Source organism: Microcaecilia unicolor, chromosome 7 (assembly GCF_901765095.1).
Source record: "Microcaecilia unicolor chromosome 7, aMicUni1.1, whole genome shotgun sequence".
In the NCBI taxonomy this organism is placed as follows: Eukaryota; Metazoa; Chordata; class Amphibia; order Gymnophiona; family Siphonopidae; genus Microcaecilia; species Microcaecilia unicolor.
Window position 1 is genome coordinate 259,647,706 of NC_044037.1, and position 23,237 is coordinate 259,670,942.

The 23,237-nt window shown below is 42.9% G+C and overlaps 1 protein-coding gene across 1 annotated transcript in view; it reads right to left on the reverse strand.

The window, feature by feature from the left end:
* Window positions 1-11,173: 11,173 nt before the first annotated feature.
* ARHGAP15 (Rho GTPase activating protein 15) overlaps window positions 11,174-23,237 on the reverse strand; it is an 816,107-nt gene continuing 804,043 nt past the window's right edge. Inside the window, exon 12 of the mRNA XM_030209134.1 lies at window positions 11,174-11,560. Coding sequence (XP_030064994.1) covers window positions 11,377-11,560 — 184 coding nt within the window. The 3' untranslated portion in view covers window positions 11,174-11,376. The remainder of the gene's footprint in view (window positions 11,561-23,237) is intronic.

Below are 23,237 nucleotides of genomic sequence, written 5' to 3' on the forward strand. Positions count from 1 at the left end.
ATAGCACACCAATGGCCTTCCATATTAAGTAGCAAATTGGGATCCAGATTGTTCAGCCAGAGTGATGAAGAGGATCTATGGGCAAACAGAAACTCAATGTGGCCACATTACTGCAATTATGTGCATCAGGGGTACAACATCTGATGTAGAGGGAAAGAATATATATCCTATTATCAGTTAGATGTTCTTCTTTAATAAAATCTTCAGAGCAGAACAGCAACACAGTTTTCAAAAAATGATGCTGTTCTAGTATGCCATACTGGTCAATCTCCATCATTTGTTTGGCCTCCCTGGTGGTTCCTGACCAGGGCTGTACCTTTCTTTTCATCTATGTTTGGATTGCTTCTCTGGATGTTCTCTTTTGGTAATTTACAAAGACACATTTATCGTTATAAAATATTCTCAAAATAAGTATGACCTCTGAAACCTAGAAGACCTATTGTAAAATAACCTCTGGATTTTTTCCCTGCTGGGTTTCAGACTGTTCTGACACCCTTATAGAGGATGACCTCTGCCCTTCCCGGCCCTAGGCCCTCGTGGAGGGGCATTTTCGAAAGGGATGTCCATGCTTTGATATGGCTGTCCTCGCATTTTCGCAACAAGGTGGATGTATTTTCGCAACAAGGATTTTCGGCGATAATGTAAACCAAGGACGTCCATCTCAGAAATGACCAAATGCAAGCCATTTGGTCGTGGGAAGAGCCAGCATTTGTAGTGCACTGGTCCCCCTGACATGCCAGGACACCAATCGGGCACCCTAGGGGGCACTGCAGTGGACTTTATAAATTGCTCTCAGGTACCTAGCTCCCTTACCTTGTGTGCTGAGCCCCTCAACCCCCCCCAAACCCACTACCCACAACTGTACACCACTACCATAGACAGGTAAAGGGGGCTCCTAGATGTGGGTACAGTGGATTTCTGGTGGGTTTTGGAGAGCTCGCTGTTTCCTCCAGAAATGTAACAGGTGTGGGGGGGGGGGATGGGCCTGGGTCCACCTGCCTGAAGTGCACTGCAGTACCCACTAAAACTGCTCCAGGGACCTGCATACTGCTGTCATGGACCTGAGTATGACATCTGAGGCTGGCAATCAATATTATGAAAGATATTTTTTGAGGGTGGGAGGGGGTTAGTGACCACTGGGGGAGTAAGGGGAGGTCATCCCCCATTCTCTCCGGTGGTCATCCGGTCATTTCAGGCACCTTTTTGTGCCTTGGTCGTAAGAAAAACACGACCAGGTAAAGTCGTCCATGTGTTCGTCAGGGACATTCTTGTTTCTTTTGATTATGGGTCAAGGACGTCCAAGTGTTAGGCATGCCCAAGTCCCGCCTTCACTATGCCTCCAACACGCCCTTTGAACTTCGGCCGTTCCCGCAACAGAAAGCAGTTGGGAACGTCCAAAATCAGCTTTCGATTATACTGATTTGGACAATCCTGGGAGAAGGACGTTCATCTTCCAATTTATGTCAAAAGATGAGCGTCCTTCTCTTTCAAAAATGAGCCTGATAGTACCCCCATAGACCCTTTCTTTCTGCCCTAAGCTATGCCTGCTCCAAGGTTTGGGGCTCCTTCTTCTGCTGCTGCTCCAAAAGGTTTTCTAGCCTTGAGCATGGCTGAAGTCTCTAAGGGTATTTTCCTTGCTGGGATTCAGATTTAACAGCCTTTATCATGACTCTGTAATCACCAGGTCCAGGGTTTTCCCGCTAGAGGATAACTCCACACCCAAGTGGCACCATACAAGTGGTTCAGCAAGAATCAAGCTCTTTCAAAATCTTTTCTCCAATAGTGAATTTCCACCATACCAATGATTTATTTCTCCCTTAAACCCATGGTGAGTAGGTTTTTATTTCCCTTATTCTGATTCAGCTCTTCCCATACAGCATGTATACATAGAGGCATATTTTCAAAGCACTTAGACTTACAAAGTTTCATAGTAACCCATGGAACTTTGTAAGTCTAAGTGCTTTGAAAATGAGCCCCATAGTCTGCCCCACAAACTTTATTTATTTCAGCAAATTACTCACCTCAAAGTGTATTGAAATGCTCCCATCAACCTTTCTGCCTTCTTTATTTGCATGTAGGAAACTGAAGGGCCATCCCCCCTCCTGCAAATTGTGTCAAAGTTCAATTCGCTGTCTTCCTGTAGCTCTACTAAGGCAAAAAAGCTGACAGCTGTGAACTCAGAAAAACAAACTGACAGTTGTGATTTTATAAAGAGTAAACCTGTTTCTGTTTTTAAAAGCACTTCAACCTGATTTTCTCTCTCTCCCCTTACTGTTATCCAAACCCACCTCACAGGTGGTGGTGGTGGTGATGTGTGTGTGTGTGTGTGTGTGGGTGTGGGTGTGTGTGTGTGAGTGGGTGGGTGGGGGGGAAGTTCCTCAGTACCTCTCCACTCTCATCTCTCCCTACATTCCTCCCCGGGAACTCCGTTCACTGTGTAAATCTCTCTTATCTGCACCCTTCTCCTCCACTGCTAACTCCAGACTCCGTTCCTTTTATCTTGCTGCACCATATGCCTGGAATAGACTTCCTGAGCCGGTACGTCAAGCACCATCTCTGGCCGTCTTCAAATCTAAGCTAAAAGCCCACCTTTTTGATGCTGCTTTTAACTCCTAACCCTTATTCACTTGTTCAGAACCCTTATTTTATCATCCTCACTTTCATATTCCCTTATCTCTTGTTTGTCCTGTTTGTCTGTCCTAATTAGATTGTAAGCTCTGTCAAGCAGGGACTGTCTCTTCATGTTCAAGTGTACAGCGCTGCGTATGTCTAGTAGCGCTATAGAAATGATAAGTAGTAGTAGTAAAATCTAAATACTGGTAATTAGACATATAATGCTGTGCCCAATTGCTTGGCATGGCCCTAGCCTGCCCATATACCTCCCAGGCCCATGACCCTTTGGAGCTGTGCACCAGAGAAATTAGGCACTCAGTTTATACAACATGGACATAAGTCAGTTACATGCATAACTACACATTTTTACCTATTAGCACTTGTTAAAGCCAATAATTGGTACTTACAATGAGGCATAGCTAGGTGGGGTGCATGGGGTGCAGTAACTCTCCCAAACACTGGCCTTTCAACCTTGCACAGGCACCTACTTTTACAAAAGGTCAGCTCCCCTTGACATCAAAACCTGGCTATGCTTCTGCTTATAGCCACATATGTGTGCATGTGCAAACACTCAAGAACATGCACCCACACCCATGTACAAAGGAATGCACATGCACACACAAACATGCCCCACATAGTTGTTGTCACCCTAATGAAATACACTTTACCATGTCTCTTCACTCCCATTCCTGATGAGACATGCATGAGTCTGCCAATAGAGGAAGGGGGACATGACATTTTGTCACATTATAAAAGGCCAAGTGTTTTAGCTAGGTGCCTGCATTTCTGCACCTTGTGCATAAATGTATAGAATAGTAGTGTACAATCACCCATGAAAGTGCCAGCAAGGTACCTAAGCACTATTCTGTAACAGAGTGCATAAGGCATAGCACATAAATACAAGGGTGAAACATAGGTGGGGATATAGACGGAGCTTCCACTTATGTACCCTTCTCCTCCACCGCTAACTCCAGACTCCATTCCTTTTATCTTGCTGTACCATATGCCTGGAATAGACTTCCTGAGCCAGTACATCAAGCTCCATCTCTGGATTCAAATCTAAGCTAAAAGCCCACCTTTTTGATGCTGCTTTTAACTCCTAACTCTTGCTTGTTCAGTACCCATGTTTTATCATTCCCACCTTAGTAATTCCCTTATCGCTTGTCCTGTTTGTCTGTCCTAATTAGACTGTAAGCTCTGTCGAGCAGGGTCTGTCTCTTTATGTTCAGTGTACAGCGCTGCATATGTCTAGTAGTGCTATAAAAATGGTAAGTAGTAGTAACTTACAGAATGCTGTAATTTATATGCCAAGACTATGGCTGATGTAAGCATGGATAAGTAAATGTTAGGCACACTGATACTGGGCTATGCTAGTATTCTGTAAACAGAAGCACCTAAATGGAGGTGCCCAGTGTAGAATTGTGACATAAGAGGAGAAGGTATGAGCCTCATGAAAACATCAACAGAAACAGTGAAGCACAAAAAGGAAAAGATGCTCAAAGACAACTGATATTAACTGGACAATCTTAATACTATATGTTGAAAGGACTCAACATGGCTGTGTTTCAGTAACAAATGCCTGTGTCAGGAGTCTTCTATCTTTTTTTTTAAAGAGAGAATAAGAATCAGACTATTGCAGTTTGGAGATGTGAACTGTATACTCTAATCTCCACAAAAAAAAGTCCAAAAGTGCTCAATGCGATTGCCACGGAAGCAAACAATCTCTTTAGTAGGGCCCCATAGGGCACTTACACCTAATAGTAAGTATTGTAGTCAAAACAAATAGCAGGAATATCTCAGCAGTGCAGATAGCATGAGACACTCTTGGGCTCATTTTTGAAAGAGAAGGGCGCCCATCTTTCGACACAAATCGGGAGATGGGCGTCCTTCTCCCAGGATCGCCAAAATCGGCACAATAGAAAGCTGATTTTGGGTGCCCTCAACTGCTTTCCGTCGCGGAGATGATGAAAGTTCCTGGGAGCGTGTTGGAAGCATAGCAAAGGCGGGACTGCGGCATGCTTAACACATGGGCATCCTCGGCCGATAATGGAAAAAAGAAGGGCGTCCCTGACGAGCACTTGGCCATCTTTACTTGGTCCATTTCTTCTTGCGACCAAGCCTCAAAAAGGTGCCCGAACTGACCAGATGACCACCGGAGGGAATTGGGGATGACCTTCCCTTACTCCCCCAGTGGTCACTAACCCCCTTACACCCTAAAAAAAAACTTTAAAAATATTTTTTGCCAGCCTCAGATGTCATACCCAGTTCACTGACAGCAGTATGCAGGTCCCTGGAGCAGTTTTAGTGGGTGCAGTGCACTTCAGGCAGGTGGACCCAGGCCTATCCCTCCTACCTGTTACACTTGTGGTGGTAAATGTGAGCCCTTCAAAACCCACCACAAACCCACTGTACCCACATATAGGTGCCCCCCTTCACTCCTTAGGGTAATGGTAGTGGCGTACAGTTGTGGGTAGTGGGTTTTGGGGGGCTGAGCACCCAAGGCAAGGGAGCTATGCACCTGGGAGCAATTTGTGAAGTCCACTGAGTGCCCCCTAGGGTGCTCGGTTGATGTCCTGGCATGTGAGGGGGACCAGTGCACTACAAATGCTGGTTCCTCCCACAACCAAAGGGCTTGGATTTGGTCATTTCTGAGATGGGTGTCCTCGGTTTCCATTATCGCTGAAAATCAGAAACGACCAAATCTAAGGTCGACCATCTCTAAGGTCGACTTAAATGTTGAGATTTGGGCATATTATCAAAATGAAAGATGGCCGCCCACCTTGTTCGATAATACAGTTTTCCCCGCCCCTTCACTGGGATGTCCTGCGAGGACGTCCTCAGGAAAACATGGGCGCCCTGTTCGATTATGCCCCTCTCTGAATCACAGAATTCCTCTTCTCTGATCAGAGAGAATATTTTCCTTTTTGTGCTTCACTGTTACCTTCCAGTGTAGAATTGCTCCATATGTGTTTACTTTCATCTTCATATACGTTGCCCACACATTAGTAACCAAGGGGTCCTTTTACTAAGGTGTGCCGAAAAGTAGCCTGCACTGGTGTAGACGCATGTATTGGACACGTGCAGGATGTGTGCAAAATGAAAATGGTTGCGCAGCCATTTTGGGCCTGAGACCTTACTGCCACCAATTCAAGCACGATGATGATTACTGCCCAGTTAGTGCCATGCACCGTAAAATAAAATAGTGTATACATGACAAAAATTAAATAACCGCCTGGGCCATGTGGTAGCCGGGCAGTAGTTCTAAATTGGTGTGTCTTGGGCACGCGTAGGCGCCTATGCGGCTTAGTAGGCCCCTAAACTCCTTACTGTGGTGATTCATTGTATTTTACTTGTGCTTGATGTCTGCGAGTTACCAATATTAATAGTTTTAGAAAATAAGGTGTTGCATATGCACAGCTAAAGACACACATTTTTTGATAAGCTAATATTTTATTACAATGTCTTTTTCCAGCTATAACAACTGAAAACAACCCACAAATGTACAAACTGATCTACTCCTAAGGCTAGAAAATTTATTTTATGTTCTTTCAACATGAATAAAATATATATTTCAACAATAAAACATTCTGAATAGCATAAGAAAAATTTCATATACAATGAAATCGAAGGAGAAGACACGGTATACTGAAAGTCAAAATGTTTCATAATGAACATTTTGATAAATGTACAGAACAAGCTTTATCAGTAATTGAGCATTGCTTGAATTTTGAGAAGTTTTGACAGGTTTGTAATACAATTGCTTTCATAGTCTGTACCACGTAGCACTGGTACTGCTGCAATTATGACAGATTTACATGTGATACCATAATGCTCATTTGAATTAAATCTGAGATTGATTATACCTGGAATTCTTTTATTATGTACATGCTTCAATTTTCCAGCCCTGTCCTGGAGGCACACCTAAATAGAATATCCATAACGAATAAAAACATTCTCTATATATTCATTGTCGACAAACCCCAAATTGCAGTTTGACGCTTGGGATTTTTTCTGCCTGAATTGTGTTTTTTGGTAATGGTGCTGTATAAGAAAAAACGTATTTCTTGCTTCTCTGCTCTGACTCAGCTCCCTGTAAGCTTGTAAAAAAATTGATAGCTCGAGGTGAGTTAGATTTCAGATACAGTAGATATTTCCCTGTCCTCGAAGTAATGTTCCCTCTAAGCTGAGCGGGAGTCATCCACCTACAGTCCTGTCAGTGGTGGTGGTGGGGTGCTATTTCACTATTATATTTTCAATAGTGAGGGACAGGCAAGCTTTGAAGGACTCCAGGAAACCTGCCCATGTCTAGTGATTGAAAATACAATATTGAAGCACGACCCCCAAATGGCAGCTATGCGGTTGGAGTACTCCCACTCAGCTTAGATGAAACAGTGCTCCGGAGGATTTATTTATTTATTTATTTGTTACTTATATCCCACATTTTCCCACACATGCAGGCGCAATGTGGCTTACAGAGAATTACATAAGAGTACAAACTTAACAGCTTAGGCAAGCATAAAGAAGTAAACATGGGGGAAGAAACTAACAGAGTGAACTAAGTAGGGTAAGGGACAAGGGATGTTTTAATCAACATGGGGCCCTTTTACTAAACTGCATTCAGTGCTAATGCACGTTTAATGCAGGATGCAGTATGTGTGCTAACCATGTGGTATTTATTAATTTTGGGGGGAGAAGGCATGTCAGTAGTGGAGCCTGGAGATGGAAGTGCTAGCGTGCGAACATTAGTGCAGGCCAACTGAATAACGCTGACAACGTGGGAGTCCTTAGTGCCTCCTAAATAGGAAGTGATAAGTACTCTTGTGTTAATTTTTTTCAGTGGCTGCACATTAGCACATGGACAGAAAAAGTTATAACTGAAAAAGGTCAAAATTAGGGCCAAGCTAGAAATCAGCTTAGTGTGCAGAAACGTCCTGCATTAGGATGTGATAGTCCCATTTACTAGAACAGATAAGTAAAAAGGACCCTTGTTTGTTCCTGAGGCAACAGAGGGTTAAATGACTTGCTCAGGATCACAAGAAGGAGCGAGATTTAAACTCTGGTGGTTATCTGCCTTAGAAGTAAAAATACTAGTAAAATCAACATGCTATGCAGAAATTGTGGATTACAGCAAACTAAAAAAACATCCTCTTTATGACATAATCAGTTTTTAAAAAGGGGCTGAAATAAAATGGAAATAAGCATCCAGCCTGACATACATTTCAGCTCTTATCCAAACTTATCTGAAGCAAAAATACTTCTACTTTTGGAGTAATTGTGTATGAATATGGTTTCCTTGCCTGTTTGTAGAATGGATTGCTTGCTAATAGAGGTTATATTTTTCATCTTCAAACTGAAAAAGGTATTCATTTGTATATTTATTACATTTATATGTCGCCTTTTGACCTTAAGCTGAGACTCTTCTGTTGTCCCCACTTACTGTTTTCTGGATAAACTTATCCTGATAACGTTACCTGGTCCAAAATTCCTGTTTGGGCAGGGTTGAAGTAGCCCCGCTCCTTCACTTGTCTAGGCGGCCCCTAGCCTTCTTGGAGGGCTTGGGTTCTTGTCCTCTCTTTCTGCTGAAGAGTTTTAGTGAGGGGTTGTGAGGAGTGGAGAAGATGGGAAAATAAGGACAAACCCTTTGCAGGAAAGTGAATGATGTCATATTGTTTTCAGTGTGCAGACAGAGCTGTAGCAGTGAGATGCAGTTATAGGGTAGTATCCCACCTGCTCTGCCAACATAAGACAGTTTAGGGGAAATTCAGGATTTGGGGAAGGGTCACCACAGATTAGCAGCTAATTGGCCAGGCCAGCTCACCATTTTGACCTAGGGAAAGGAGACAACTTGGCAGAGGTTGCCATTGTATTCTATACAGGCCATGGATGACACCACCTTGTACTTGTAAGGCTATGTAGTCTGGAGAGTTTGCATTTCATAGTCTAATATTACTGCAGGCTGTGAATAAAGGTCAGGTAATTTGCTGGGTACATAGGCCCTGATGCTCAGAAGCAAACACAGGTGCTAGAGGCCATTAGCACCGGACTAGAACCTGCATTAGTGAGAGCAGAATGCTCAGAGGCTCTAGTGCAGGAAATGAGTGCACCATAGATTAGTGCAAATAGCATGCTAATGTAGTCAAATGTATGCTAATGAGGTCATTTCCTATTTCCTCCCAATGCTCAGAGAACAGCGTACTAACGCCAGCTCAGAGCAGGCATTAGGGTGTTTGAAGAGAGGATTTCTCATGATTCTCTTTAAAATCTGCAAGTTTTTCTTTAATTATGAAGCAGAAGGAAGCCCTTAAGTACGGGTAGTGAGAAACAAATGTGTGTGAGTCTGAGCAAACCCGAACGTGAAAGCACACATTGGCACCTGTTTTTGGAGTTGAAATATAAGCCTTCCAAGTAGAAAAAAAAAATGAAAAGCTTATATTTAAAGGTGCAGAAAACAAATGCTAATGTTTGTCTCATGTTCGGGTTTGCCTGGCGCATGTGCACAGGAACTGAGCTTACCGCAAAACTCTTTTACACATGCGCCAAGCTCGTCCCCTTCCTTGCTTTCTCTTTAACAGCACACATATTGTAACATTATAAATGTAACAATATGATTTGTATACCGTTTCCTTTGAGCATTGGCGAGCTAGTTTTCTACGCTGTTCCAGCGCTATAGTTTCAGCACTGTTGGCTTACCGCGGGAGTTCTGAGCATCGGGGCCATAGTGCATCATCTTAGCTAGATTGTCAGTGAATGGTAACCAAGCGGCTGACTGCAACAATGGAGTCTCATCCTGGGCTGGAAGCCTGGGGTGAATGACAGGCTAGTACCCAGAATTAAGGGTGGCTATGAGGCACTCTTCCCTCTAAGCATAGTGGGAGTCCTCCACCTACAGTCCTGCCAGTGGAAGGTGCTGTTTCACTCTTATATTTTCAATGGTCAGGGACAAACAAGCTTTTCAGGAATCCAGGGAACCTGCCTATACCTAGTGATTGAAACACAATATTGAAGCACCCCCCCCCCCTCCGCATGGCAGCAGTGCTTAGAGGGAGCAGTGCTATGTGGTATCGGCAGAAGGGACACTAGATGGGGAATGGATGATGATAAATTGGGTTTTCTGTTTAACTTAATTAGCAATAGAATCTTTGTTTTTCAAGAATAAAATTGCGACCTTGTTTTGTCACAATATAGTTTTACATCTTGATTATATGGGGGGGGGGGGGGAGTTAAGGGGGTTGCAATGCCTATATTATAGAGATATGCCTTTTCTGATTTTAACAAAGCTCTGAATAATACACCTTTGAAATATGAATAAGCTTACGTATCATTCAAGCAGAATATGAAAGCTGCACACTTAACTGGAAATGTTAAAAGCAAGATACTTAAAAAGTCATGCTGTGACAAAATCTTTGCACATTTTAAAATTTGTGTGCAGAAGTATAATAACATATTTCACCTAATCCAAACTTCTATGTCAGGCAGTTTCTATTGGTGCCATTCATAGAACCAGTGCCAGCCAGCTGAAGTGAGTATATTGACTTAAACTCATCACCACAGTAGTCATAACTGCAAATTCAATGCACTTTAACAGTGTATATTCACTACCAAAATTTACAGGCAACAGCTAGTTTTAGGAAAGAAAGTCCAATTGATGCTTCACTGAACTATGATTCATTAGTATTTTACATGAATGAAATATGTACAAACCAAGAAATCAGAAAGTTGAATGCAATTTCCTAAAGCTGTTACTGTTTTTCTTTACAAATTGAGATTGTATCATGATTTTGATTTTCAAAAAAATGAGTACATCTTGACTTGCAGATTTTTAAATGTAATTTGATCTCAGGGCCCGGCAGCTTATTGAAATAATGCAGTTGTTATTTGAAAAGAAAAGCACAATTTTAACAACAGAGTCTGGAGTAAGGGGTCATGGATTTGATATGCCACCTTTCTGTGGTACAACCACAGTGGTTTACATTTTCTTATGCAGGTACTTTCTCTGACCCTGGTGGGTTCACAATCTAATGGCCCTGTTTACTAAGCCAGGCGGTAGGCACAAGCTAATGATAGAGACACCCATTATATTCCTATGGGTGTCTCTAGCGTTAGCACGTGCTAAAACATTTGTACACCTACAGCACGGCTTAGCAAACAGGGCCCTAGGTTTTTTTTGTACCTATAGCAATAGAGGGATAAGGGGCCCTTTTACTAAGCTGCGTAGGTGCCTACGTGCACCCAAAGTGCGTCAATTTTGAGTTACTGCCCAGAAACCGCATGGCCCTTGCGGTAATTTCATTTTTGATGCGCATCCGCTAGGCGCACTGGAAATTATTTTGATTTTCTGGTGCGTGGGCGGTAATTGTCATTCTACACGTGTAGATCATTACCACCGCTAGGTCGATGGCTGGTGGTAAGGTCTCAGACCCAAAATGGACGCACAGCAATTTTCATTTTGCCGCATGTCCATTTTCGGCAAAAATTTTTAAAAAGGCATTTTTTACAGGTACGCTGAAAAATGATTTTGTGCATGCCCAAAACACGTGTCTACACTACTGCAAGCCATTTTTCAGCCCGCCATTGTAAAAGGGCCCTTAAGTGACTTACCCAAGATCACAGAGTGCTGCAGTGGGAAATGAACCCACTTCCTCAAGTTCTTGGCTCACTGCACTAAACATTAGGCCACTCTGCCCTCATTTTGAATAGTGTAACTATGATAGTTTAAAATTCTTGAGTCATTGAGCAAGATGTTTAGACTATGAAGATCATTCATCAATCTTCTCTTGAGCTGAAGATCTTATCATATTCCATTAGTATCAGTTCGGCTATCTGGTTTTGGTAAATCATGTGTATGGCCATATTTCCAGACTCTTTTTCTGATCTGAGAAGGGTTGGTCCAAATACAATTCCTAAGCTTTGTGTTGACATGAGATTCACTGATGCTTTGGCAACAATCCTGCAAACAAGAAGAAAAATATTACAGACTCTTCATTGCTTCTATGTTACATGTCATAGGCTCAAAGCTGTGGCAACATTGACAAATGCAGTGGGTAATATCTTCAATTGGGAAGTGGAATGATTTTTTTTTTTCGGGGTCCAGGATCACAATGATAATCCAACAGAATTACTGTATTTAGGGTGTTTTTGACAGCATAATTTATTTGGATTGTGATTGTACACTGAAAAACTGCATCTGGGTTTAATTTTTGAGAATTAAGCTAATCCAATCTCAAATGGTGATCTTTCAGCTATTGAGAATTTATGAACATGAATCACATGTTATGATTGCAAAAATATGTCCTCTCTCTTGCATGCATTGCACACTCTATGCATTTAACCATTCAGTACAGAAAGACAATCACATTACCACATTTTGGCTTATATGTGAAACATTAGGAAAGTCATGGCTAAAATATTGGACACAGTTCTTGGAGAAGCATTTTTCCTTTTGTTGTTATCGAGTGAATGGATTAGTAATTACTGGAGTTTTATTATATAATGTTTTTGAAAACTGCTGAGTTAAAGGTTAAGGGATAAATTCTGTAACTGGGTGTCTCCTTTTAGGCAGCCCAATGCTGAGCAGGAAGACCCTATTATTTAACCGTATCTAGGCCCCCAGATTCCATTATGCAATGCTCATGTAAACCAATATTGGCGTGCCATTGTATGCAAACCTCTGTCATGCATATTCATTGTGGATATCCTGAAAACCTGACTGGCCAGGGGATACTCCAGGACCAACTTGGGAAACACTGACCTAAATATAGGCACAGTAGCAAAGGAGTAGTGTAGCCAACAGGATGCTTCCAAGAAGATGAGGGAGACCAAAATTACTCTACAACAGGTTTATTCATGAAAAGACTCAACTTGGCATCGTATTTTGGCAGTCATACCTGCCTCAGAATTCTAAAAGCAAATATGTAAAAACGTTCACAAAATTTTAAAATGATAAAACATTAAAAATAAAAACATTAATGAAGTATCTTCAAAATAGTAGATACATATACATACAAATTAGCAATTAGATATGCATACAGACTAGCAACAATAAAAACACAAAATTTTGAAATGTAACTGTAACTACCTATTTTATTGTTCATTCTAAGCCGCTTTGGGGCTGCAAAATGTGGCAAAAGGCGGGGTATAAATGAAAATAAATAAATAATAAATAATAATATAAATATGTAAATAGCATAAATGTTTGAAATGAATAGGGAGATGACCGTGGAATGATGCACCTATAAAAATCTTTACTAAAGCTAAAAATCTATTATCAATTATAATTGTAGTTCATTTCTAAAAAAAGGCTACATTATTTTTGGACTCTTAAAACAGAGATAAGAATAAAACTTGAAGGGGCAAAATGGCGTCCGAATAGGAAGTGTGTGAGAGTGCTCCTCACCAGGGGTGTAGCCAGCCTTCCGTGGGTGAGGGGTCCAAAGCCCGGGGGGAGGGGGCACATTTTAGCCCTCCCCCCGGCGCCGCCCCCCCCACCGCCGACATTGCCGCGAACCCGCCGCCGCTGCCGCCTACCTTTACTTTTGCTGGCGGGGGATCCCACTCCCCGCCAGCCGACGTCTTCTCAGTCCTTCCTGCTCTTCAATTTGTTTGCTGACGTCCTGCACGTACAATTACGTGTGCAGGACGTCAGCAAACAAATTGAAGAGCAGGAAGGACTGAGAAGACGTCGGCTGGCGGGGAGTGGGATCCCCCGCCAGCAAAAGTAAAGGTAGGCGGCGGCGGGGGCGGGTTCGCCGGGAGGGGGGTCCTGGGGTGAATCTGCGGGGGCCCCGGCCACCTCAGGCCCCACGTAGCTACGCCACTGCTCCTCACACTCACCTCTTTCTCGCTGGTATTGATTACTTAATAACATTTTCTTGGAATTCGGATCAAGATAGCAGCGCTAACGGCTGTGTGAGCCCTGGGCTCCGCGGTTCCAGCGAACGTAAAGCTGACAGAAGTTCTCTTTCTGATTTTAAAATGGGAAAGAGAAAGGGGAAAACGCAGGCCCCTACCTCCATGGTGCCAACGTCGACTCCAATCTTGAAGCAAATGACGGGTTCGACTCCTTCGGGAACCGAACGCAGTGCTGAGGGAGTGACGCTGAGTCCTCCCGATTCCACCCCCCCTCCACAACCCGGAAGTGTGATGGCGCCGGCAGGACCGCAACAGCTGGGTAATGCAGCCTTGCTGTTTGCGGAAGGAGGATCTTTCGGCGCACAGACTCCTGTGATGGAAACAACGAGTCGGGGACAGACGCTGGACGCTGCCCCTAGAATCCAGGATCTACCTTCCGAGGATATTGGAGGTATGAAGAGACCAATGAGGGTGACAATGGAGACATTGTGGGAAGCAATCCAGGGGGTTAACAAGACATTATTGCAGATGAATGTTTCTCTTACTGGCGAAATTAAGGACTTAAAACAATCCTGTCAAACATTGACTAAAGATGTTCAAGAACATAGAGGGCAAATTGAGGTGATTGAAAATGAAGTTAAACAATTAAAGAATTTAACAACTATTTTGATTAAAGATAAAGAAGCCCAAGAGAGAAAAATAGAATATCTGGAGAACAATGGGAGGAGAAATAACTTGCGGTTCTTGAATTTTCCCAAGTCACCCTTAATTCCAGCAGTGGATATGCTCAAGAAGTACTTCAGTGAAATATTGGGGATTCCTATGGAGGGATATCCCCCTATAACGAGGACCCAATATATTTCAGGGATAGTGAAACAATTGAATGAACAACCACAGGTAACCCCAAGTTTAAACTTGACTGAGTTTCTTGAAAACTCTCTGGAGCTTGTAACAGAGAGAACCACGCTGATTGCATCATTTGCTCTTGAACTTGATAGAAACAATATTTTGAGACTCTACTTTCGCCATTTAAATGAAATGTTTTTGGGACAAAAAGTTCAAATTTTTCCTGATATGGCAAGAAGTACACAGAAAAGGAGGAAAGAATTTCTCTCTTATAGATCTAGAGTTGTTAAATTGGGTGCTACTTTCCTGTTAAAGTTTCCCTGTAAATGTTTTGTAACTTTTGAAATGAATAATTATATATTTTTTCCCCTTTGAAATTGTTAGAATTTATCTCATCTAAAGAAAATGTTAAGTCGCCAACTGTTTTGCCTCCCTAATTACAGTGCTGTAACGTCGGCTGTAGACATCCGTAGCCCCTCCCGTTTTATTTTTGATTTATTATATAGATTTAAATTTCCTAGTGTCTTGATCCACCTATTGGGGACAAATGTAAACTCTTTTTTCCTGTATAATTTAACCTGTTTAGGTTATAGTAATTTGATTACCTATAATTGATTGCTAATATTTCAAGTTTATATTATTGGATGTAAACAAAAAATTTATAAATAAAGAAATTAAAAAAAATAATAACATTTTCTTTATGCCCAAGAGAAGGGGAAGACAAAGGGTTAACCCTGCTCCCTCTGCGAGATCGGAGTTGGGCCCGATGGATTGTTTCACTACCTGAGGAGAATTGGCTGGGCAAAATGCTTCACTGCAGAGTGGAGCGGCGGGAGGAGAACCGCTCTCCCCGCTTGAAGGGGACATCACACTGAGCCCAGAGGAGCGGAGTCCACCGGTGATGCCTGCAATGCTGCCAGTCAGACGCCCCAGATCGCTCAGACCCGATGAGGGGATGATCGGTCTGGGAGCAGGGGCAGACGAAGGCAGTGGATTGTCGAGTGTAGCAGTGCAGGGAGGCACTGCGGGAAGTACTGTCGGAGATCTTGGAGTGGAAACGAAGGAGGTGGAAGTTATGAGTAATGAAAGAGTGCAGGAGGAGACTAAGTTTTCAGTTAAGGTTTTGACAATGAAGAAACCAGAAAGAATTACCCTTGAAAATATTTGGGACGCCTTGGTGAGTCTTGAAAATTCTTTTACACAGAAAATTACTTCCATGTTAACAGCTACTCAAACGCTACCAGGTAAAGTGGCAGAATTGGAAACACAAATGACACAAACTCATTCCTTTGAACAAATAATTAAGAGTGAAATTAATAAAATTAAGGAAAGCCAAGTGGCAACAATTAAAGAAAATATATTACTTCAAAGGAAAATAGAAAATTTTAAAAACCAACAAAGGATGGAAACTTTAAGGTTTATAAATTTTCCTAAAGTGCTTGCAGTGGCCCCTTTGATAACTTTTAAGAGGTATCTTTCAGAAGTGTTAAAAATCTCAGAACAACTTTATCCACCTGTTTCTAAAATATATTATTTAGCACCATATGTTAAGAAATCAACGGATCAAATATTACCAAATATAGGAATTCCATTTGAGGAATTGAATTTAAATCTTTCACAGACTATAGAGGATGATCTATTAGGCGTACAACCTGCCACTTTAATTGTGGACTTTGAAATCTAATCGCGGTCAGGCTGAAGGACAAAGTCTTTCTTCAAATATCGACAGGAAGATTTTAAGAATTATAAAGTAAAAGTTTTTCCTGACATTTCGAGACAAGCACAAAAGAGGTGACAGGCTTTTTTGAAACTTCGTTTCCGTGTGCTTAAATTGGGAGGAACCTTTTGGCTTATTTTCCCTGCAAATGTGTTGTTAAACTTCAATCTGTTAAATATGTTTTTTTTTTTAAGTGAACACCTGCTATCCTTCCTGGACTCTAGACAGGACTCGACTACGCTTCCCCCGTCGATAACTCCTGTAATATCTACTCCGTAAACAATATTACTCGGAAATACTTTCTATTCATTTCCTTAAATATTATCAGCAGATAAATCCTTGAACTGTGCCTTGCCCCAATTGTGGACTTTAGTTGTAATTCTCACTGAAAATATGATGTGTATAATTATTTCCTAAAATGTAGTGATGATACTTCTTTCTGCACAAGTTTTCTTGTAAAAAATTGGAAATTATATTAAAAAAAAAGAATAAAACTTGAAGACAATTGTAAATGATGGGACATAGACTTATTTGCTTTTAGATTCCTGAGGCAGGCACTCTTGCCGAAACACGGTGTCATTTCAAGTCTTTTCATGTATAAATCTGTTGTTGAGTAATTTTGGTCTCCCTCGTGTCTTCTTGGAGGTGTCCTGTTGGCTACACTATTCCTTTGCTACTGTTCCACTGTTCGTAGTGTTTCACATTCCTCAGTGGCGTTCCTAGGGGGGCTGACACCCAGGGCGGATCGCCGATGCACCCTGCCCCCGGGTGCAGTGCGACCCCCCCCCCCGGCGAAAGGACACACCCCTGGCGAAAGAACCCCCCCGGGTGTACACCGCTGGGGGGGTGGTGCCGCGCACCTGTCCGCTTCGTTCGTTTCCATGCTCCCTCTGCCCCGGAACAGGAAGTAACCTGTTCCGAGGCAGAAGGAGCACAGAACGAATGTAGCGGACAGGCACACGGCACCCCCCCCAGTGGCATGCACACGAAGCGGACCACACCCCCCCCCCCTTGGTACGCCACTGACATTCCTCCACCTTGGTGGTTGATCTTTAAATGTATAGATTATGCCCTTCATCCCTCAGCCTATGTGCACACCCCCTGTTTCTATGAAAGTCACCAAAAATTGCATGTGCAAATTTGGGCATGGGTTTAATTTGTGCATACAATTTAATTGAATGAACTAATTAGCGCTAATAATTGGCTTTTTAACAACCAATTATTGGCACTAATTAGATTTAATTGGCATTTACACATGTACATTTAGGCATGGGATCCAACACCTAAACTGTAGTTGTGATCTGAAAAAGGGGGCGTGGAAATGGGAGGGTCATGGGCATAATGGAGGTGGTTCTAAAATGAACATGCATTGTTATATAAATATGGGGATATGTGCCTAATGTAGGCGTGTACCTTTGCACCACTTTTCAGTAGGTGAAAATGGCCACACCAAAAGTCAGGCGTGTTTCCCAGGTGTAAGCATTTATTCTACAAACCGTGTCTAATTTTAAGTGCGGCTTATAGATTAGTGCTTTTTCTTCAGCACCGATTTTTTGGCGCTGTATATAGAATCTCATAGCACTTAACATGCACCCTTACAGAATAACACTTGATGCACTTAAAAACACATAGGTAACACTTTTCTGTGCCTTTCACATTTGCATGAGTCACTACATAGAAAAATGAAAACTTAGGTCCTTTCTATATATGCTATGGACTTTGTGACTTGGCAAGATATAAAATGTTTAAAGAAAATTTTAAAAAAAGGCTCAACAGAGAACCTTTCATAAAATATCTACAGCGCCACCAAAAAAAGCATACATATTTGATACTATGAACAACAGGAAACAGAACTAAAACTTCCAAGACTCCCAAAAATCAAGGATGGTATAAATTTCCCTGAATTCACAGACAATTAAGTGGTTTCATACTTCATATCCACAAGACCAACCTAGATGGCTTATTTTTGAGAAAGAATTACTTGAGCCTGTTCCATTACACCTCCTACCTACTATGCATAAGTTTTCCTACCCCAGTGGTGTACCGGGGGGGGGGGGGAGGCGGTGGGGGCAGTCCGCCCCGGGTGCACACCGCTGGGGGTGGGGTGCCGCACGCCTGTCGTCTCTTCGTTTTCATGCTCCCTTTGCCCCGGAACAGGGGCAGAGGGAGCATGAAAACGAAGAGCCGGCAGGCGCACGGCACCCCCCCCAGCGGCGTGCACCCAGGGGGGGGTTTCTTTCATCGGGGGATCGGGGGTTCTTTCGCCGGGGGGGGGAGGGCATCACGCTGTTCCGGGGGGGGGGGGGCACTGCACCCAGGGGCGGTGCGCATCGGCGATCCACCCCGGGTGTCAGCCCCCCTAGGAACGCCACTGTCCTACCCTCCTAATTCTTTTATAGTTAAATCAACAGCAAAACTCCTAAAAGAATTATTAACAAGTCTTAATCCCAAAACAAAAAATCCAATAGATATATCTTAATGGTTCAATATCTCTATTGGCAAAAAAGACACCTCTTATCTCAACTGGCATATTTGAAAGAAAGCTGGTTTATAATCTGTCTTTCAGTTGCTAAATAAAGGGAACTTTATCCCGTTTGAAATACTTGCACAACAACATGACCTACCTACCTTTGAACCCTCTAATTGGATATTTCTGACAGCCTGTATTGCACATTTGGTACATATATCTGACTTTAATCCATCTACATCTGACTACTCCATATGGTGCGGCTCATTGTCAGTAGCATTGAAGACAGCCTCAAAAATGTACAAATCCATTCAGGTATCAGACACAAAATTCTGTAAATCCCTGGAGTCAGACTTGGAAAATGAATTAGGATATTCTACAGATGCTATTGACTGGCAAATCTTCTGGTTGAAAACACTGCGTCCAATTTTATCCGCCGCTATTACACAATCTTCCTGTTTCCTTATTCATAAAATGTACTGGACCCCTTCATAACTGACAAAGATATCCTCAGAATCTGCTATATCCAAATGCTGGTCCTGTAATCAATTTCCAGGAGATTTACCACATATGCTCTTTTACCGTTCTAATGTTCACCTGTTCTGGGAGGGAATCTGGAACAGAATCTTAGAAATCATCCCTATAGAACATCCCAAACCCATCTCCTAGAAGATAGCTGGCCTCAGATCTTCATGCCCTGATATCATCATATCTGATAAAACGGACAAACTATTTAATGTCATGCTAGCATTGGCATCACATTTGATAGTCTTTCACTGGAAGGAAAACACTAAATTAAATGCTTTTGAATGTTGGTCACACCTAAGTGCAATTCGTAAATTTGAAGCAGCTAATGCTATTCGCGTTCACAATATTTTCCATTCTCAGACAGTTTGGTCACCGTTAGATAACTATTTCAATAAGTCAGAAGTCAATACTAATTAGATTAATACTCAAGTTAGCGTTGTAACAAGTTTATTATTTTGTATGGTTTATTTTATATTGTTTACATTTGGTAAATGCATCTGGGTTTTTTCAAGTTCTGTATACCTTTTATAACAGAAAATCAATAGAAAGATTTTTTAAAAATGTGACACTTGTGAGAGGTTAGGCAGATCTAGAAGCCGGAACTCTGGACCGGGGCGCGCTGGAGAGGCAGGCGTGGGTGGGAACAGTGGAGGGACTACCAATCCCAGCATCCTCGGGAAGGATCACCTGAATCCTCTAGGAAGGCTAATCAGCGCTGCAATGCCCCTGACTCCCCGAGGAGGCCACTAGACTCCCTTAGAGAAGGTGAACCAGACTACAACTCCCAGGTTCCCAGAGGGGAGGAAGAAGAGGCTTTTGAGTAGGCTCATGATAAAGATTGGGAGCAGCTGGGGAGGAGGGAGAGACAGATAGAGCCTATGGAATGGATGCCTGAGGAGGTGATTACCGAGGCCAAAGAGGTTGGTGAACGAATGCAGGTAGAGCCCATGGATATTTCTGCCTTAGCCCGGGTGGAAAAGGGGCAATCTCAGGGCCTGCTAGCAACCTTGATGTACCGGTTAATTCAATTCGTTGAGAGAAAAGCCCAGAGAAGTATCTGAGCAGGTTCCCTGGGGAAGTAGCTTCCACCTGGCCCTAGGCTCAAGCATGAACTCGGGGAGGATATCAGGAGTTAGTGGCTGGTATGAATGGGAGGGGGTCCCCTTTCCTCAGGTTGCTCTGAGGTGAGGGTTTGTTAGGGTGAGTGTGAAGCGTGCAGCGGAACCTTTTTGCTGAATGAACTTTGGGGAACTTTTGGGTAAAAGAACTTTGGGGCTTTTTGCTGAATGGACTTTGGGAGTGTTGGAACTTTTGGCCCAAGGATTAGTGGACTTGATGAACTTGTGGAGGCAGTGGCGTTCCTAGGGGCGCTGACACCCGAGGCGGTTGCCGATGCGCCCCGGCCCCCCTGGTGCAGCGCGAACCCCCTCGTCACCCCCCCCACCCCGGCGAAAGAACCCCCCGGGTGCACGCCGCTGGGGGGGGGGGTGTGCCGTGCGCCGGTCAGCTTTGTTGTTTCCATGCTCCCTCTGCCCCGGAACAGGAAGTAACCTGTTCCGGGGCAGAGGGAGCATGGAAACAACTAAGCTGACCGGCGTGTGGCACCCCCCCACCGGCGTGCACCCGGGGCGGGCCGCAACCACCGCCCCCCCTTAGTACGCCACTGCGTGGAGGGAAGGATTTGGACTGTGGGACTCAGGGCTGGGGTAATACCTGTTGGAAAAGAGCTTGTTTTTTTGTTTTCCTTTTTGTTGCTGAGTTGAAGCTATAAGAGTGCTGGAGCTATGTACTAAGCCCGGGGAGGCATGTAGCCCCAGGGAAAAGACTATTCCTAATTAAATACAGGAAATTTCTGACTGGTTTGATATTGTTTGAACTGCAAGTATCCAGAGTTACCTAGTAAGCCCGGTGTGGAGTTGGGCCCAGGTCTGGGAAAGTCGAAGCACAGACAAGCGGGTGTGGGAAGATGCTGTAGAAATGTTTCTGTAAAAATCAGTTTAGACTCTTATTTGCTAAAATGCATTAACTGGTTAATGTGTCTTACAGGGTCATTTTCGATATGGCATCTAAGTCCGACTTTGGACGTTTTGCAAAAAAACATCCAAAATCTGAATAGGAAAGAAAATCATTTTCAAAAAAAGAAAAATGTCTATTTTTGTTTTCAAAAATACTGTTTTGAACAAGGTTTTGTGATTTGAATGTGTTGTTTTTTGGTCCATTTTCCAAAAAAAAAAAAAAAAAAGGTTCAAGTGCAAAATGCACAAAATCAAGCCATTGGAATGTAGGAGGAACCAGTATTTTTAGTAGACTGGTCCTCTGGATATCCCAGGAACGCAATAGGGCACCCTAGGGGGCACTGCAGTGGACTTCATAAAATGCTTCCAGGTACACCTCTCACCACTGCTCCCTTATCATGTCTGCTGACCCCCCCCCCCCCCACCAAAACTCACTACTCCCAACTTACACCACTACGATAAAACCCTTACCGGTGAAGGGGGCACCAATATGTGGGTATAGTGGGTTTCTGGTGAGTTTTGAAGGTTTCACAGCTTCCTTCATTGCCCCAAGTTCAAATAAGTACCTGTATATACTATGTAAACTGCTTTGAATGTAGTTGCCAAAAAAAAAAAAAAAAAAGCGCACAGAAAGGCTATATATCAAGTCCCATTTCACTCTCCCCCTTCCCACCCCATAAGTGTAACAGGTAGGTGGAGGTATGGGCCTGGGTGCACCTGTCTGCAGTGCACTGCACCCACCACTAGACTACTCCAGGGACCTGCATGCTGTTCTAATGGACCTGAGTATAACATCTCAGGTTTTAGGGGGGGTTGTGGGGGGGGGGGGTTAGTGACCATTGGGGGAGTAAGGGGAGGTCATCCCCTATTCCCTCCAGTGGGCATCTGGTCATTTAGGGCACCTTTTTGTACCTTATTCATTATAAAAATAGATCTAGCTCGAAACGTCTTAGTTTTAGTCCTGGGCAGTTTTGTTTTGTTCCATTATGGCTGAAAAACGTCCAAGTGTTAGGAACACCCAGATCCCACCCTTAAAACGCCTCTGACATGCCCCCTTGTGATTTTAACGCACTTCTGACAGACTTCATAGACAAATGTCTAAAAATTGGTTTTGAAAATACCAATTTGGACGTTTTTGTGAGAAAAATGTCCAAATGCAGATTTATTCATATAAATATAACTCTCAAGGTAATTGGCAAAAGAAAACTCTCAAAAGAGCACAACAACTATAACTCTGTGAGGTGCATTCGTATTGTTTAAAGGAGTAAGGGAAAAAGCCTCTGATTCAAGCCCAACCTCCAACCCAATAGTTATAGGTTAGTAACAAGGATGGAGTTTTTATGTTTGTAAATGTTGGGTATATTTTTCGTCATAGGCAAAAAAAAACCCTTGATATACATAAATGCTATCTCCACAGAGTATGTGAGGGATCTAAATAAAACATGAAAGAATCAAATCCAAACTTAGCTTTCAAGCGCGAGTGCAGGGAAATGTGTGAGTCATTGGTTCAGCACTCTGACTCTGGCCATAGTTTCGCTAGAGAAGTGCTGTATCAAGGAGTGAGTAACCAGAAGTAATCACTCACGAATAAACTTCCTGCTCGCGAAACTAATCATCCTACCACCCAGGAATTCATTAAGACTATCCTGTTCATACCTAAACCTTCATTACCCAAGCTGCAACAGTCTTAAGTATAAATTCACATATGCTTCATCTTTCTCCTTTATCAGCTCACAAGTATGGAATGCTTTGCCATAAACTATAAAAATCATCCCAAACCATCTAAATTTCAGGAAATCTCTTAAGACCATCTTATTTGGAAAGGCCTACCCCAAGAACTCAGCTGGGGTCTCCACTGCTTGATAGACATCAATTTTATGACAATTCTGGACACATCCACCCTTCCCTCCTCTCCTCTGGTTTCCCTGTTCCTTTCGTTCCTTCCCCATCCTCTCCCTTATTTCTTATGTAGGTTTTATTTTGTATTAGCTTAATTTACTGGATTGGCGTTTGCCTTTGTGGTGTGATGTAAGCCACATTGAGCCTGACGCAGTTGGGAAAATGTGGGGTATAAATGTGATAATAAATAAATAACAACATAACCCAGAGTTGACACACTTTACATTTACATGATCATAGTTGTACCATCCATAAACCTGATGTAACTACAGATGCCTAAATGAGTCATTGATGCGCATAACTT